At 40.9% G+C, this 13701-nt stretch overlaps 1 protein-coding gene across 1 annotated transcript; it reads left to right on the top strand.

The window, feature by feature from the left end:
- The first annotated feature begins 203 nt into the window (after nucleotides 1-203).
- On the top strand, nucleotides 204-12859 carry LOC110533108 (galectin-9). Its single transcript, XM_090188523.1, has 6 exons — nucleotides 204-560; nucleotides 11187-11275; nucleotides 11421-11439; nucleotides 11472-11585; nucleotides 11744-11869; nucleotides 12200-12859. Exons 1-6 carry the CDS (start codon nucleotides 531-533, stop codon nucleotides 12263-12265), a joined length of 444 nt encoding a protein of 147 aa, XP_090044649.1. The 5' UTR covers nucleotides 204-530; the 3' UTR covers nucleotides 12266-12859.
- The last annotated feature ends 842 nt before the right edge of the window (nucleotides 12860-13701 follow it).

The following is a 13701-nucleotide window of genomic DNA, read 5'->3' as shown; positions in this document are numbered from 1 at the left end:
TAAAGTCAGGCCTAAGTTAATTGCACTGCTGTCTCAGCGTCTGAGCCTCCAACATAGCTGCATAGCCATGAATAGATCTGTCCTCTGTGTTAGCTAGCTGATCAACTTTATGATGAAGTAATAATAATATTTGTGGCAAACTGGTTCATAGTCACATGGTTGCGGCAAACAATAGCTGTAGCATCAGCAGAGGCATTCGGGAAGTTAGAGGGACATAAATTAGGTGACTTACATTATGTCTACCACTGCCCCTTGTATAATGTACATTTGCTAAAGCATTATGATGACTCAGCGACACAGTGGTAGGGATTCATTGATCTGGGTTTGAGAGTGTATAGAGAGAGTGCAAAAAGAAAAAAGAAAAGCGGATGGCTTGACCGTGTTTCAATTAGTGTAAAACAATGATGACCGCATGAGTCATTGTGAGAGAAATGTATAAAAGTGCCAGAAGAGAACCACCGAACGTCTACGCGCTGCACTCTCTAGATTCACCATAAAGTCAAACCGACAGATCAGAGCCACACTGCAGCATGGATTATCAGCAACCCTTCTGCAATCCGGTAACAATTCTACTTTGACATTATTTACATGTACTTTTCAGGCCCCATTATGTGTGAGTTTTGGGAGTCATTTTGATACTTCTTTTTGGTGTAATGTTCCACAATATTTTTATATTCTGGACCCACAGATGTTCCTCTAGCCCAGCACGCTCTAGCACATCCGATGCAACTAAAATCAGGTGAAATGGGTTTGTTAGTGATGCATTTAGTGGACTAGAATAAAAATGGGTTCCTCAGGAACAGGACTGAAAAACATTGAATAGGTCTGTCTATATTTCCTGTCATTTTCATATCCATTTTCATAAGACACCTAAACACTTAAGTGATTGATATAATCAATGAAAGAAGGTAAGAAGAAAGGAAACTATAACCTTTTAGGATGGGTTGCACCAACATGGTTTTAATTCATCTAGGATTAGAGCTAATCTATGTTTTGTAAATCTAGGTTTATAATTAATCAGAGATGTGTGGCACCACTTCATTTTAAATCTGGCTCAGTAAATCTATAATTAACGGTTTTAAACTATGATTAGTGACGTGTTGCACCAATATATTCGTTTTTTCTTGAGTTGAAACGAAGTAGCTAGCCTACTTGACAAATGAGGCCACAAAATTGCTGCTCCTTGATAAAAGTATAACAATGTAACGTTTGAACTATTGCAACTCAAGCGTGAAAGGATCTCATGGGTTGGCTGATTTTTTTATATATATTTTTTACAGTACTAGACATATAACTAATTCGTTAGCTACTGTAGCTAGCTAGTTTATAAACAAAGCTAGCTAGCATTAAATACAATGTATTATTGTCATTACTTATTTGGGCATGTATCATTTGTCAGCTACACACCTGATCATGGCTTGTTAAAGTTGTTCACATTTCTCCGCTTATGAAAACCTCGTCGGAACTGATGGAGGAATTTAGTAATGTACTGGAGGATAAAAAGACAGACAACACGACTGTCAAAAATGAGGAAGACACATGGGCCATTTTATGCCACAGATTTAATGGATCGACACGGATTAAAGAAAAAAGGAACCCAAATCAAATGAAGGTGTGCTGGAAAAACGCGAAGCGAAAGCAAAAGCAAAAAAAGGATGCAGCAGAGGCGAGTGCTATTTCAGACCGGAGGGGGCCTCCGTCCAAGAGAATTGATCCTCTCTCCCAGAAGATTTGAGAGATGGTTCCCCAGCAGTTTGCCCCTCTCCTTAACCCTTATGATGACGACGGACAACTCGGCCCACCGATATTTAGTAAACATAAATAACTGGTAAATATCAATGACTGTAATGCACGTTAAAACTAACTTACAATTTTAATTAACACAATCATCGCGGGATGAACGGTGTCAGCCACCGGTAACGTGTGGGTGCTTTATATGCGCTACAGTCAATTATGATTGCATGTATACTTATATTAAATATATCAGGAATATGTTAGTTCATGTAGAGACAAACTATTATACTTATTTTTTTTTTATCATAAAGTTAATTTCCGATCATCTCGATTCAGCAAACTAGCTAACATTAGCCAGCTAGCTTTATGGGTGTTGTGACATGCGTATGAAATTGTAATTCTGTTTTTTTAATGGTTTAGGGACTCCTGAAACAACCAGCAAACCAGGCTGTCGTAATGTGAATCAGTGGATGTAAATAATCAAGCTAGCTAAAGCATTTACTGCAAATTGAATGTACAATTTTGGAAGCTTGCCTTGCTGATATTTGCCATGCAATACAGAAAGATAAAGTAACGTAGTTATTATGTTCTTGCTTATTGTGCAGTGGAGGATACAAATACCTGTATTGTAACCTGTACATTTAATATATTCACTGATCATGTATTCTACCTTGGCAAATAAAGGTGCAGTTCAGGTATGAATGTCTTTGAGATTATTTCAGTCATATCCATACCAGGAGTATCAAATTCCACTGTTTGAATAATGCTGTGTCTGCATTACAATTATACACTTCAACGGTGTTTACCAATCTTGGTCCCGGGACAGTGGTTACACATGGTTCCCTCCGACTAGAAAAAGGATTTAACTACTTAAAGGCTGATTTGTAATTCACATATATATTTAAACAGAACATTACACTTCCTATGCATCATGTAAATACTCTAAAACCAGTTAATCGCAATATCTAATGCCCTTCATCTGCATTGATCTGATTAACACAGGATATGTTTAGTATTTCAACCAGTAGAGAATGTGAAACTCTTTATTGAAAGAAGTTCATTATCCAAGTGCTATAAATACATACATTATAAATCTAATTGTAATATTGTAAATTCAAGTTCAATCTGTATTTCAATGCACATCTGTTGTGCATTATAAAAACAGAGGAAGAAAGGAGGTGAGAGGTGTAAGAGACAGAAAGGGAAAGAGGTAAGAACATAGGAGCAGGGAAGGGAGCATATACAATGCCTTGCGAAAGTATTCGGCCCCCTTGAACTTTGCGACCTTTTGCCACATTTCAGGCTTCAAACATAAAGATATAAAACTGTATTTTTTTGTGAAGAATCAACAACAAGTGGGACACAATCATGAAGTGGAACGACATTTATTGGATATTTCAAACTCTTTTAACAAATCAAAAACTGAAAAATTGGGCGTGCAAAATTATTCAGCCCCTTTACTTTCAGTGCAGCAAACTCTCTCCAGAAGTTCAGTGAGGATCTCTGAATGATCCAATGTTGACCTAAATGACTAATGATGATAAATACAATCCACCTGTATGTAATCAAGTCTCCGTATAAATGCACCTGCACTGTGATAGTCTCAGAGGTCCGTTAAAAGCGCAGAGAGCATCATGAAGAACAAGGAACACACCAGGCAGGTCCGAGATACTTTTGTGAAGAAGTTTAAAGCCGGATTTGGATACAAAAAGATTTCCCAAGCTTTAAACATCCCAAGGAGCACTGTGCAAGCGATAATATTGAAATGGAAGGAGTATCAGACCACTGCAAATCTACCAAGACCTGGCCGTCCCTCTAAACTTTCAGCTCATACAAGGAGAAGACTGATCAGAGATGCAGCCAAGAGGCCCATGATCACTCTGGATGAACTGCAGAGATCTACAGCTGAGGTGGGAGACTCTGTCCATAGGACAACAATCAGTCGTATATTGCACACATCTGGCCTTCATGGAAGAGTGGCAAGAAGAAAGCCATTTCTTAAAGATATCCATAAAAAGTGTTGTTTAAAGTTTGCCACAAGCCACCTGGGAGACACACCAAACATGTGGAAGAAGGTGCTCTGGTCAGAGGAAACCAAAATTGAACTTTTTGGCAACAATGCAAAACGTTATGTTTGGCGTAAAAGCAACACAGCTGAACACACCATCCCCACTGTCAAACATGGTGGTGGCAGCATCATGGTTTGGGCCTGCTTTTCTTCAGCAGGGACAGGGAAGATGGTTAAAATTGATGGGAAGATGGATGGAGCCAAATACAGGACCATTCTGGAAGAAAACCTGATGGAGTCTGCAAAAGACCTGAGACTGGGACGGAGATTTGTCTTCCAACAAGACAATGATCCAAAACATAAAGCAAAATCTACAATGGAATGGTTCAAAAATAAACATATCCAGGTGTTAGAATGGCCAAGTCAAAGTCCAGACCTGAATCCAATTGAGAATCTGTGGAAAGAACTGAAAACTGCTGTTCACAAATGCTCTCCATCCAACCTCACTGAGCTCGAGCTGTTTTGCAAGGAGGAATGGGAAAAAATTTCAGTCTCTCGATGTGCAAAACTGGTAGAGACATACCCCAAGCGACTTACAGCTGTAATCACAGCAAAAGGTGGCGCTACAAAGTATTAACTTTAATAATTTTGCACGCCCAATTTTTCAGTTTTTGATTTGTTAAAAAAGTTTGAAATATCCAATAAATGTCGTTACACTTCATGATTGTGTCCCACTTGTTGTTGATTCTTCACAAAAAAATACAGTTTTATATCTTTATGTTTGAAGCCTGAAATGTGGCAAAAGGTCGCAAAGTTCAAGGGGGCCGAATACTTTCGCAAAGCACTGTAATTTATGAATCACAGTGCTCCCCAAATATTCTCTCAGTTCATCACAATTGCATAATTGCGTCTAGTCAGCCCGAAGGTTATCTTAAAAGCGGATGAGGTGGCTGATGGGACTGGGGGGTGGCATCCTCTCTCATATCAAAACATATCTAAGGACGAGAGACAGATGGAGAGAGAGCATGTTTAAGCCTTGTGTTTTTATTTTTTATTCTAACATTGTTAGTCATAATCAGGAGGTGAAATGCAAAACTGACCTTTGATCATTAACTCTGGGACTACAGCATCTCTTTCTGTTTATCAATGTAAAGCATCTCTTTAATAAATGTTCCTGTTGACCTGACCAAGTGATCTCTCACCTCTGATCATGCTGTGCCCTCTATGTTTTATTTTTTATTTAACCAGGTAGGCTAGTTGAGAACAAGTTCTCATTTACAACTGCGACCTGGCCAAGATAAAGCAAAGCAGTGCGACAAAAACAACAACACAGAGTTACACATGGAATAAACAAACATACAGTCAATAATACAATAGAAAGTCTACATACATTGTGTGCAAATGAGGTAAGACAAGGCAATAAATAGGCCATAGTGGCAAAGTAATTACAATATAGCAATTAAACACTGGAATGATAGATGTGCAGAAGATGAATGTGCAAGTAGAGATAATGTGGTGCAATGGAGCAAAATAAATAACAGTATGGGGATGAGGTCGTTGGATGGGCTATTTACAGATGGGCTATGTGCAATGATCTGTGAGCTGCTCTGACAGCTGGTGCTTAAAGTTAGTGAGGGAGATATGAGTCTCCAGCTTCAGTGATTTTTGCAATTCGTTCTAGTCATTGGCAGCAGAGAACTGGAAGGAAAGGCGGTGACCAGTGAAATATACCTGATGGAGCGTGTGCTGCGGGTGGGTGCTGCTATGGTGACCAGTGAGTTGAGATAAGGCGTGGCTTTACCAAGCAAAAACTTGTAGATGTCCTGGAGCCAGTGGGTTTGGCAACAAGTATGAAGCGAGGGCCAGCCAACGAGAGCGTACAGGTCACAGTGGTGGGTAGTATATGGGGCTTTGGTGACAAAACAGATGGCACTGTGATAGACTGCATCCAATTTGTTGAGTAGAGTGTTGGAGGCTATTTTGTAAATGACATCAGCAAAGACGAGGATCGGTAGGATAGTCAGTTTTACGAGGGTATGTTTGGCAGCATGAGTGAAGGATGCTTTGTTGCGATATAGGAAGCCAATTCTAGATTTAATTTAGGATTGGAGAGGCTTAATGTGAGTCTGGAAGCAGAGGTTACTGTCTAACCAGACACCTAGGTATTTGTAGTTGTCCACATATTCTAAGTCAGAACCGTCCAGAGTAGTGATGCTAGACGGGCGGGCAGGTGCAGGCAGCGATCGGTTGAAGAGCATGCATTTAGTTTTACTTGTATTTAAGAGCAATTGGAGGCCACGGAAGGAGAGTTGTATGACATTGAAGCTCGTCTGAAGGTTAGTTAACACAGTGTCCAAAGAAGGGCCAGAAGTATACAGAATGGTGTTGTCTGCGTAGAGGTGGATCAGGGAATCACCAGCAGCAAGAGAGATCATTGATGTATACAGAGAAGAGAGTCGGCCCGAGAATTTAACCCTATGGCACCCCCATAGAGACTGCCAGAGGTCCGGACAACAGGCCCTCCGATTTGTCAGACTGAACTCTATCTGAAAAGTAGTTGGTGAACTAGGCGAGGCAATCATCTGAGAAACCAAGGCTGTTGAGTCTGCCCATGACCAGATCGGAAACAGATTGCATACCGGAGAAGGTACGGTAGGGTTCGAAATGCCAATGACTGGATCGAACTACAAAAATCTCTGAAACTGGAAACACTTATCTACCTCACTAGCTTTAAGCACCAACTGTCAGAGCAGCTCACAGATTACTGCACCTGTACATAGCCCACCTATAATTTAGCCCAAACAACTATCCTCTCCCTACTGTATTTTATTTATTTATTTATTTTGCTCCTTTGCATCCCATTATTTTTATTTCTACTTTGCACATTCTTCCATTGCAAATCTACCATTCCAGTTTTTTACTTGCTATATTGTATTTACTTTGCCACCATGGCCTTTTTTTGCCTTTACCTCCCTTATCTCACCTCATTTGCTCACATCGTATATAGACTTGTTTATACTGTATTATTGACTGTATGTTTGTTTTACTCCATGTGTCATGTATTGTCATATTATGTCTTGTTCCTGTTCTTTCTCTTCACTCTGTCTCCCTCTGCTGGTCGTATTAGGTTACCTTCTCTTCCCCTCCTTCCCCCAGCTGCTCCTCATCTTCTCTAACTACCTCGTTCACCCTTTTCCCACCTGTTTCCTTTTTTCCCTCTGATTAGGTCTCTATTTCTCTCTCTGTTCCTGCTTCTGTCTTTGTCAGATTCTCGTTTGAGTTTCTCATGCCAGAACCAAACTATCGTCTTGTTTGCTTCAACCTTGTCCTGTCCTGTCGGAATCTGCCTGTTCATCTGATGCTACGTGTGATCAGGTACCTCTGTCCTCTACAACCCAGCTATTCTCCTCTGCTGCTAGAAGGGGATTCTAACCCAGCTATTCTCCTCTGCTGCTAGAAGGGGAACTCTTCTGTGATATTCAGAAGGACTTTATGTTTCATTTGTCGCCCTCTCTGCGGGTTGTTTATTTTGCCATCATTTACATTTGAAGAGGATCTATGTCTTACCTGTGTTTTGACATTAAAGGACTCTGTTTTTGTTAAACCGCTTTTGGGTCCTCACTCACGTGCATAACACCATGTGTAACTCTGTGTCGTTGTATGTGTCGAACTGCTTTGCTTTATCTTGGCCAGCTCGCAATTGTAAATGAGAACTTGTTTTCAACTTGCCTACCTGGTTAAATAAAGGTGAAATACATAAATAAAATAATCGAAGAGAATTCCCTTGGTAGATAATGCGGTCGACATTTGATTGTGAGGAATTCTAAAATCAGGTGAACAGAAGGACTTGAGTTCCTGTATGTTGTTGTGACCACACCACGTCTCGTTAACCATAAAGCATACGCCCCCGCCCCTCTTCTTACCAGAAAGATGTTTGTTTCTATCGGCGTGATGCGTGGAGAAACCGACTGGCTGCACCGACTCCGATAGCGTCTCTCAAGTGAGCCATGTTTCCGTGAAGCAAAGAACGTTAAAGTCCCTGATGTCCCTCTGGAATGCTACCCTTGCTCGGATTTCATCAACCTTGTTGTCAAGAGACTGGACATTGGCGAGTAGAATGCTAGGGAGTGGCGTGCGATGTGCCCGTCTCCGGAGCCTGACCAGAAGACCGCTTCGTTTGCCTCTTTTACGACGTCGTTGTTTTGGGTCGCAGGCTGGGATCCGTTCCGTTGTCCTGGGTGGAAGGCAGAACACAGGATCCGCTCCGGGAAAGTCATATTCTTGGTCGTACTGATGGTGAGTGAACGCTGCTCTTATATTCAGTAGTTCTTCTCGACTGTATGTAATGAAACCTAAGATGACCTGGGGTACCAATGTAAGAAATAACACGTAAAAAAACAAACTGCAGAGTTTCCTAGGAACGCGAAGCGAGGCGGCCATCTCTGTCGGCGCCGGAAGTCCTCATGAAGTTATGCAGGACACAGGTAGCCCTGGTCACCCAACCTTGCAGTGCCCTACACATTAACTGTAGTCAATCGTTTTGAAGGAATCTCCAGTTACAAGGTATCTAGGAATATGGAAGATAATGTAATTATTTGACTTTTACATCACCAGGTCATTGTGGATTACTAAAGCATAATATCCCTGATAACAAATCATAATAACATTGGATTGATAGATGCATGGGCACACATATTGACAATAACAGGATCATATCAAGGATAGCATCACAAATGAGTACATAAATACCAGTCAAAGCTTGATGAGTTGATCATTTGAGTCAGCTGTGCAGTGCTAAGACAACAACAACCTTCACCCCTTTGAGTCCCCAGGACTGAGAACCACTGCTCTTCATTGGGACCTCTTCATGTGTAGAGGCTTTCAAAGCTCTCTGAGGACAGAAAACCACAACAGACTTCATTATAGTCAAATTACACCGCACTGACCAATTTTGTGTCCTCCAGTCTTATCCCCACTCTTGTGTTCTTGTGCTTCTAGTTCCACCCTGTATTTGATTGAGAATAACCAAGTCTTAATAATACATTTGAATACAGATAGCTTAATTAGGAATTGTACTTAAAATGTATTGCCTTTTACATGTTACCAATGTCACATTATACACACCTTAGGCTCCAAAATGGTTTCAATCAAGGTTCTCCTCACAGCATTCCCATTTGCATTGGCAGCATGTTGCACCTGGCCATTTTCTTCATTCTCCACAGGTAGGTCCTCTTCAACCTCCTCAGGTAGCTTGTGTCCTTGTCTCTTGCCAAAGTTCTACATAACCGCCACTGCAATAATGATTGTCAGTGTAGTGTCCATCTTTGTGCGGAGCCGCTCTAGGCAGGGGAATCTTTTTTTCCACACTCCAAAACCTTTTTCAATGAGACCTCTTACCGGGATATGAGAGGTGTTGCATTCTCTCTCTTCAGGTGTCTGGGGGTTTAAAAGGTGAGTCATAAGGCACCCACGACAGGCATATTCATTGTCACCTAGTAGGTGGCCTTCATATGCCCCCATTTCCAGCATTGCACACAGATGACTATTGTCAAAGATTCTGCTGTCATGGGTGGATCCTGGCCATCTAGCTACAATGTTGGTGAGCTGACCTTTGTCATCACAAACAGCCTGCACGTTGATGGAGCAGTAACCTTTCCGATTACAGAATAGTTCTCCATTCTCACTACCAGGGTTGGGAATAGGAATGTGTGTACAGTCTATTGCCCCTAGTACACCTGGGAATCTCGCTCTCCTGTAAAATCCAGCTGCAGTTTCCTCTGTAGGATTGAACCTTATGTACTGATTCTTCAGACCGGCAATAGCACTGGACACTGACTACAGTCCTGCAGACAGTAGACTTGTGGAGTCCAAAAAGATCCCCAACGACCATCTGGAAACATCCAGTTACGTAGAACCTTACGGTCACCAGGAGCTGAAGTAGTGGGGGTACAGCCTTGTTCCTATCACTCCCTTGCTTAATGGTTGGTGCAACCTTTCTTTCCAGTTGCATTACAGAGTCCTTGGAGAAGCGGTATCTCTTTAAATTCATCATTATCATAAAACTCAACAGGATTCAACCTGTCTATAATTAATCTCTGACGAACTCTGTCGTTTTGATCTCTCCACAGTAAATAATGCTGCCATTTGATCAGTTAAACCACCTCAAGTGGCAGTTCACAAATAACCTCCAATCTAAGGTTATATTACTTTTTTTAAATTGAGCAACAGGTTTAAAATGTATCTAGGTGTCACACCCTGACCATAGAGAGCCATTGTTTTTCTATGGTATAGTAGGTCAGGGTGTGACTGGGGGGTTTTCTAGTTATTATTTTCTATGTGGGTTCTAGTTTAGTTTTTCTATGTTGGTTTTGGTATGATTCCCAATTAAAGGCAGCTGGCTATCGTTGTCTCTAATTGGGGATCATATTTAAGTTGCATTTTGTCCACCTGTGTTTTATGGGACACTGTTTTGAGTTAGTGTATGTTACACCTCTTAGTTACGGTTCGTTGTTAGTTTATTTTTTTTATTTGTTTTTGTCTTTGCTAAATTTCACTTTATCATTAAATTATGTGGAGCACGACACCCACTGCGCCTTGGTCTGATATTTATTCCAGCGAACGAGACACTAGGTTTAAAGTGAAAACTAAAGGATTTAACTAAGATTAATTTAAAACAAGGTTTAAAATTTGGTGCAACAAGATGAATAGATAAACCTTCATTGAACCCAGTGTGGCAGATGGCAGGGAGAGGTGAGGGGAGTGGTTATTGAGAGGAGATATCTTGCAGCCCGCTGGCTCCACACCTGAGCCTTTCATGGACTTCCTGCCCCAACGAGGCGAGGCTGTGGCTCATTAAGCCAGGGAGTGCTTGGAGATAAAGGAGGAAAGTAGCCTGCACAAAGGGGCAGAGAATGGAGATAGAAATGTGTGATATGTTGAGTGGGAGAAGAGAGAAAAGTGTCTGTAAGATTACCTGTTGTGAACCGGACTGTTGGATTACCCCCTTAGTGTACCAAACTGGATTGGCTGAGGAACAGAGTTTTAGGATTACCCTTGGAGAACGGAACGGACAACGAGAACAGGTTCAGGACTGAAGTAATTGATTAATTCCCCTTCACCCGTGTACAAATATCCCTAATAAACTCCCAATTTGTGTTCTCGTTGTGCTACTGGTGCATGTTTTGTTATTGAACTTGGTGATGTGGAAACCCCACACCCTTGAGCCTGCTACACAAGTTTATGAGTTAATCCATGTTGGTGCAACCCACCTTAGATTGTTATAGGTTACAGAATGCTTGATGTATCCATTGTGAACATTTAAAGTTTTCAACTAAGTCTATTGCAAAGTCCCAAACCTTATCAGGCAGACTACCTAGCTACTAGCTGGTGAAAGAGATGAGACACCCAGCCTGGTCAAGTGTTGTTTCTTTGCTTCATGTCCTAGAGCATGCCATTCACTGGCTGTATCCAGGGAGGTCTGCATGAGAGGAAGACCATCACTGTGACAGGGAGAGTCCTGCCAAATGCCAAGAGGTAGACCTACCTAGTAGTGCATACATCTCTTTTTCACTGTAGGACAGCCATGTCTTCTTTAGCTCAGTCTTGTCACTATCAGCACAGAAGGGATCTTGTTAAACCTAATCATTTTAAAATATAGCCCCCTTTTCTCTCTCTGTAGGTTTCATGTGAATTTGCAATGTGGTTAAAAAGAAAAACCTAGCCCTCCACTTCAACCCCAATGCTGAGCTCTAAGTGGGGCCCAGAGGAGCATAAATATGATATACCCATGACCCAGGAGGAACGATTTACCCTCATGTTCCTGGTCAACCGAGATTCATATTCGGTCAGGAGACTTTTATCACATACTTAGGCTACACATTTTTAGTTTACAGTCGACTTATTGAATTGCATCAATATTCTAGAGAAAAAAAATTCAAACCATTATTTTTTTCATCATGTGCCATTGATTTCTTGTCTCTCCTAAATCCGATCTTATCCCAGGTGATTGTGAATGTTGCCCACTTCATGGAGTACCTGCACCGGATGTCAATCACCCAAGTGGACACCATCTTCGTGTATGGGGATGTGGAGATCAAATCCATTGCCTTCTCCAACCCTGCAGTGACAGTGAGTATCTGACAGGTCCTCCGTTTTGGAGAATACTGTACATCTTTGCATTCCAAAGGATCAGTCTTGAACAAGGACAGATTTGCTGATCTTGGTCAGTTGTTTGGAATGCTACCCAGTCTGCATAACAAGTTGCAACTTGCAATGGTCATGGTCGGAGTGTATAATGATTGTAAGGATGACTTGGACGTCTTTTTAGCGTCCCAAAAAAGTATTTCCCTCAGTTCCTACTTTAATCATTTAAATAAATAGTATTCAGACTTATATGTGCTGACCAAGGGTTTGTCCATATCCTACACAGAGAAATGAAATGTGTTTTCTTTTCTCCAGTCACCTCCTCCCCAACCAGGATATCCTGTCCATCCACACAGTGTGACTGATCAACAGGTCTCTTAGTTAAACAAGTGTTAACGAGTTTTAGTATTTGGATTTACATAAGGCCTGCAGTTGTATGGAAACACTTGTAATTAGTATTAAGCACATTACTACATATGTGTCCTCACAAAACAGTAGCATAGGCCATTACCCAAGAGAGACATTTTGTTTACAGGGTCAACGGAACCAAGCCATGTCTCATCAAATTAAATCAGGTCCCAAAACTCCTCCTCAATGGTGTAATGCCACACAGGTAGATTATAGCATTCTGGGTTGGAGGCTAATTTGGTGTATTTAGCCTTTTTCCTTGTGGTGGGTGTTGTCATAAGATGGCTGGATTTCATTCCATTCAGTCAATTTTAAATGAGGGTTGATCATACTTTCCTTGTTTAATTTGACACTTGTTTGACAACAGTTTGTCTGGTAGGTTTTGTCAGCTGTATTTTGTTGCCCAGGATTTGCTCAGGTGCATTCAAATAAATCAACTCTTTAGAGTTCAAAATTTGTAGCGTAGAGCCCATCCTCGGGAATTTTATTGGAGTTGAATCATTGATTATATATATATGAATAAAGCTGAAATGAAAATGAAGCTCTGACAAAATTAAATAGTTTAGAGAATGTACTGAAAGGTGCTATTCTTCAGATGGTAATGTACAAGGTTTATTTTACAGACACCCCCTCCATACACCCCCCAGCCGTCCTTTGTAAGTACCCGTGACGTTGCTAGGCCTATTTTAGTGGGGCTTTAGCAGGCATGCTGGTGATGCTGATGGGGCATGCTTTCTTCAGCAAAGATGGCTGATAAAAATACTAGAATGGAAGAAAATGTAAGTGATTTATAATGTCATAACGAATCATGCAAAAAAAAATTACAGTTAACAGGAATATGATAGTTAATGTAGAGACAAACGATTAGGCTTTTTTTTTTAAATCAAAGTTAATTTATGAAAATCACGATTTATCAAGATAGCTGACTAGCTAACATTAGCCAGCAAGCTGGCTAGCTTTACGGGTGTTGTGACATGCATATGAAATTGTAATTCTGGTTTAATGTTTTAAGGACTCCTGAAACAACCAGCAAACCAGGCTGTCGTAATGTGAATCAGTGGATGTGAAGAATCTTGCTAGCTAAAGCATTTATTGCAAATTGAATGTACAATTTTGTAATCTTGCCTTGCTGATATTTGCCATACAATGCAGAAAGATTAAATAACGTGGCTAGCTATGTTATGGCTTATTGTGCGGAGGATAAAAATACCTGTATGCCTATGGATGTGTAGCTAGCTATCTAGCTGATCTGTGTATAGACCCAAACATTTGGTATCCATATTAGTTCAGAACCTAGCTATGAACCTCAGCTATCATAGCCAGTTGTATCAACTTCAAAACAGTCTGAATGACATTTAATGAAGCCTGTGGATTGAGTAGAATATAATATAACTTTGTGCCAAGGATGC

The sequence above is a fragment of the Oncorhynchus mykiss genome, chromosome 10 (genome assembly GCF_057628025.1).
Source record: "Oncorhynchus mykiss isolate SJ-2025 chromosome 10, ASM5762802v1, whole genome shotgun sequence".
Taxonomy (NCBI): domain Eukaryota; kingdom Metazoa; phylum Chordata; class Actinopteri; order Salmoniformes; family Salmonidae; genus Oncorhynchus; species Oncorhynchus mykiss.
Note: the sequence above shows the minus strand (reverse complement) of the source record. Positions and strands in the feature narration are given on the sequence as shown.

Bases quoted from the DNA above. Each gene is read 5' to 3' on its own strand.
- LOC110533108 (XM_090188523.1), top strand. From the start codon at position 531: ATGGATTATCAGCAACCCTTCTGCAATCCG. The intron at 561-11,186 runs GTAACAATTCTA...TTCATGTCCTAG, and splicing joins AGCAACCCTTCTGCAATCCG to AGCATGCCATTCACTGGCTG. The intron at 11,870-12,199 runs GTGAGTATCTGA...TCTTTTCTCCAG, and splicing joins TCTCCAACCCTGCAGTGACA to TCACCTCCTCCCCAACCAGG.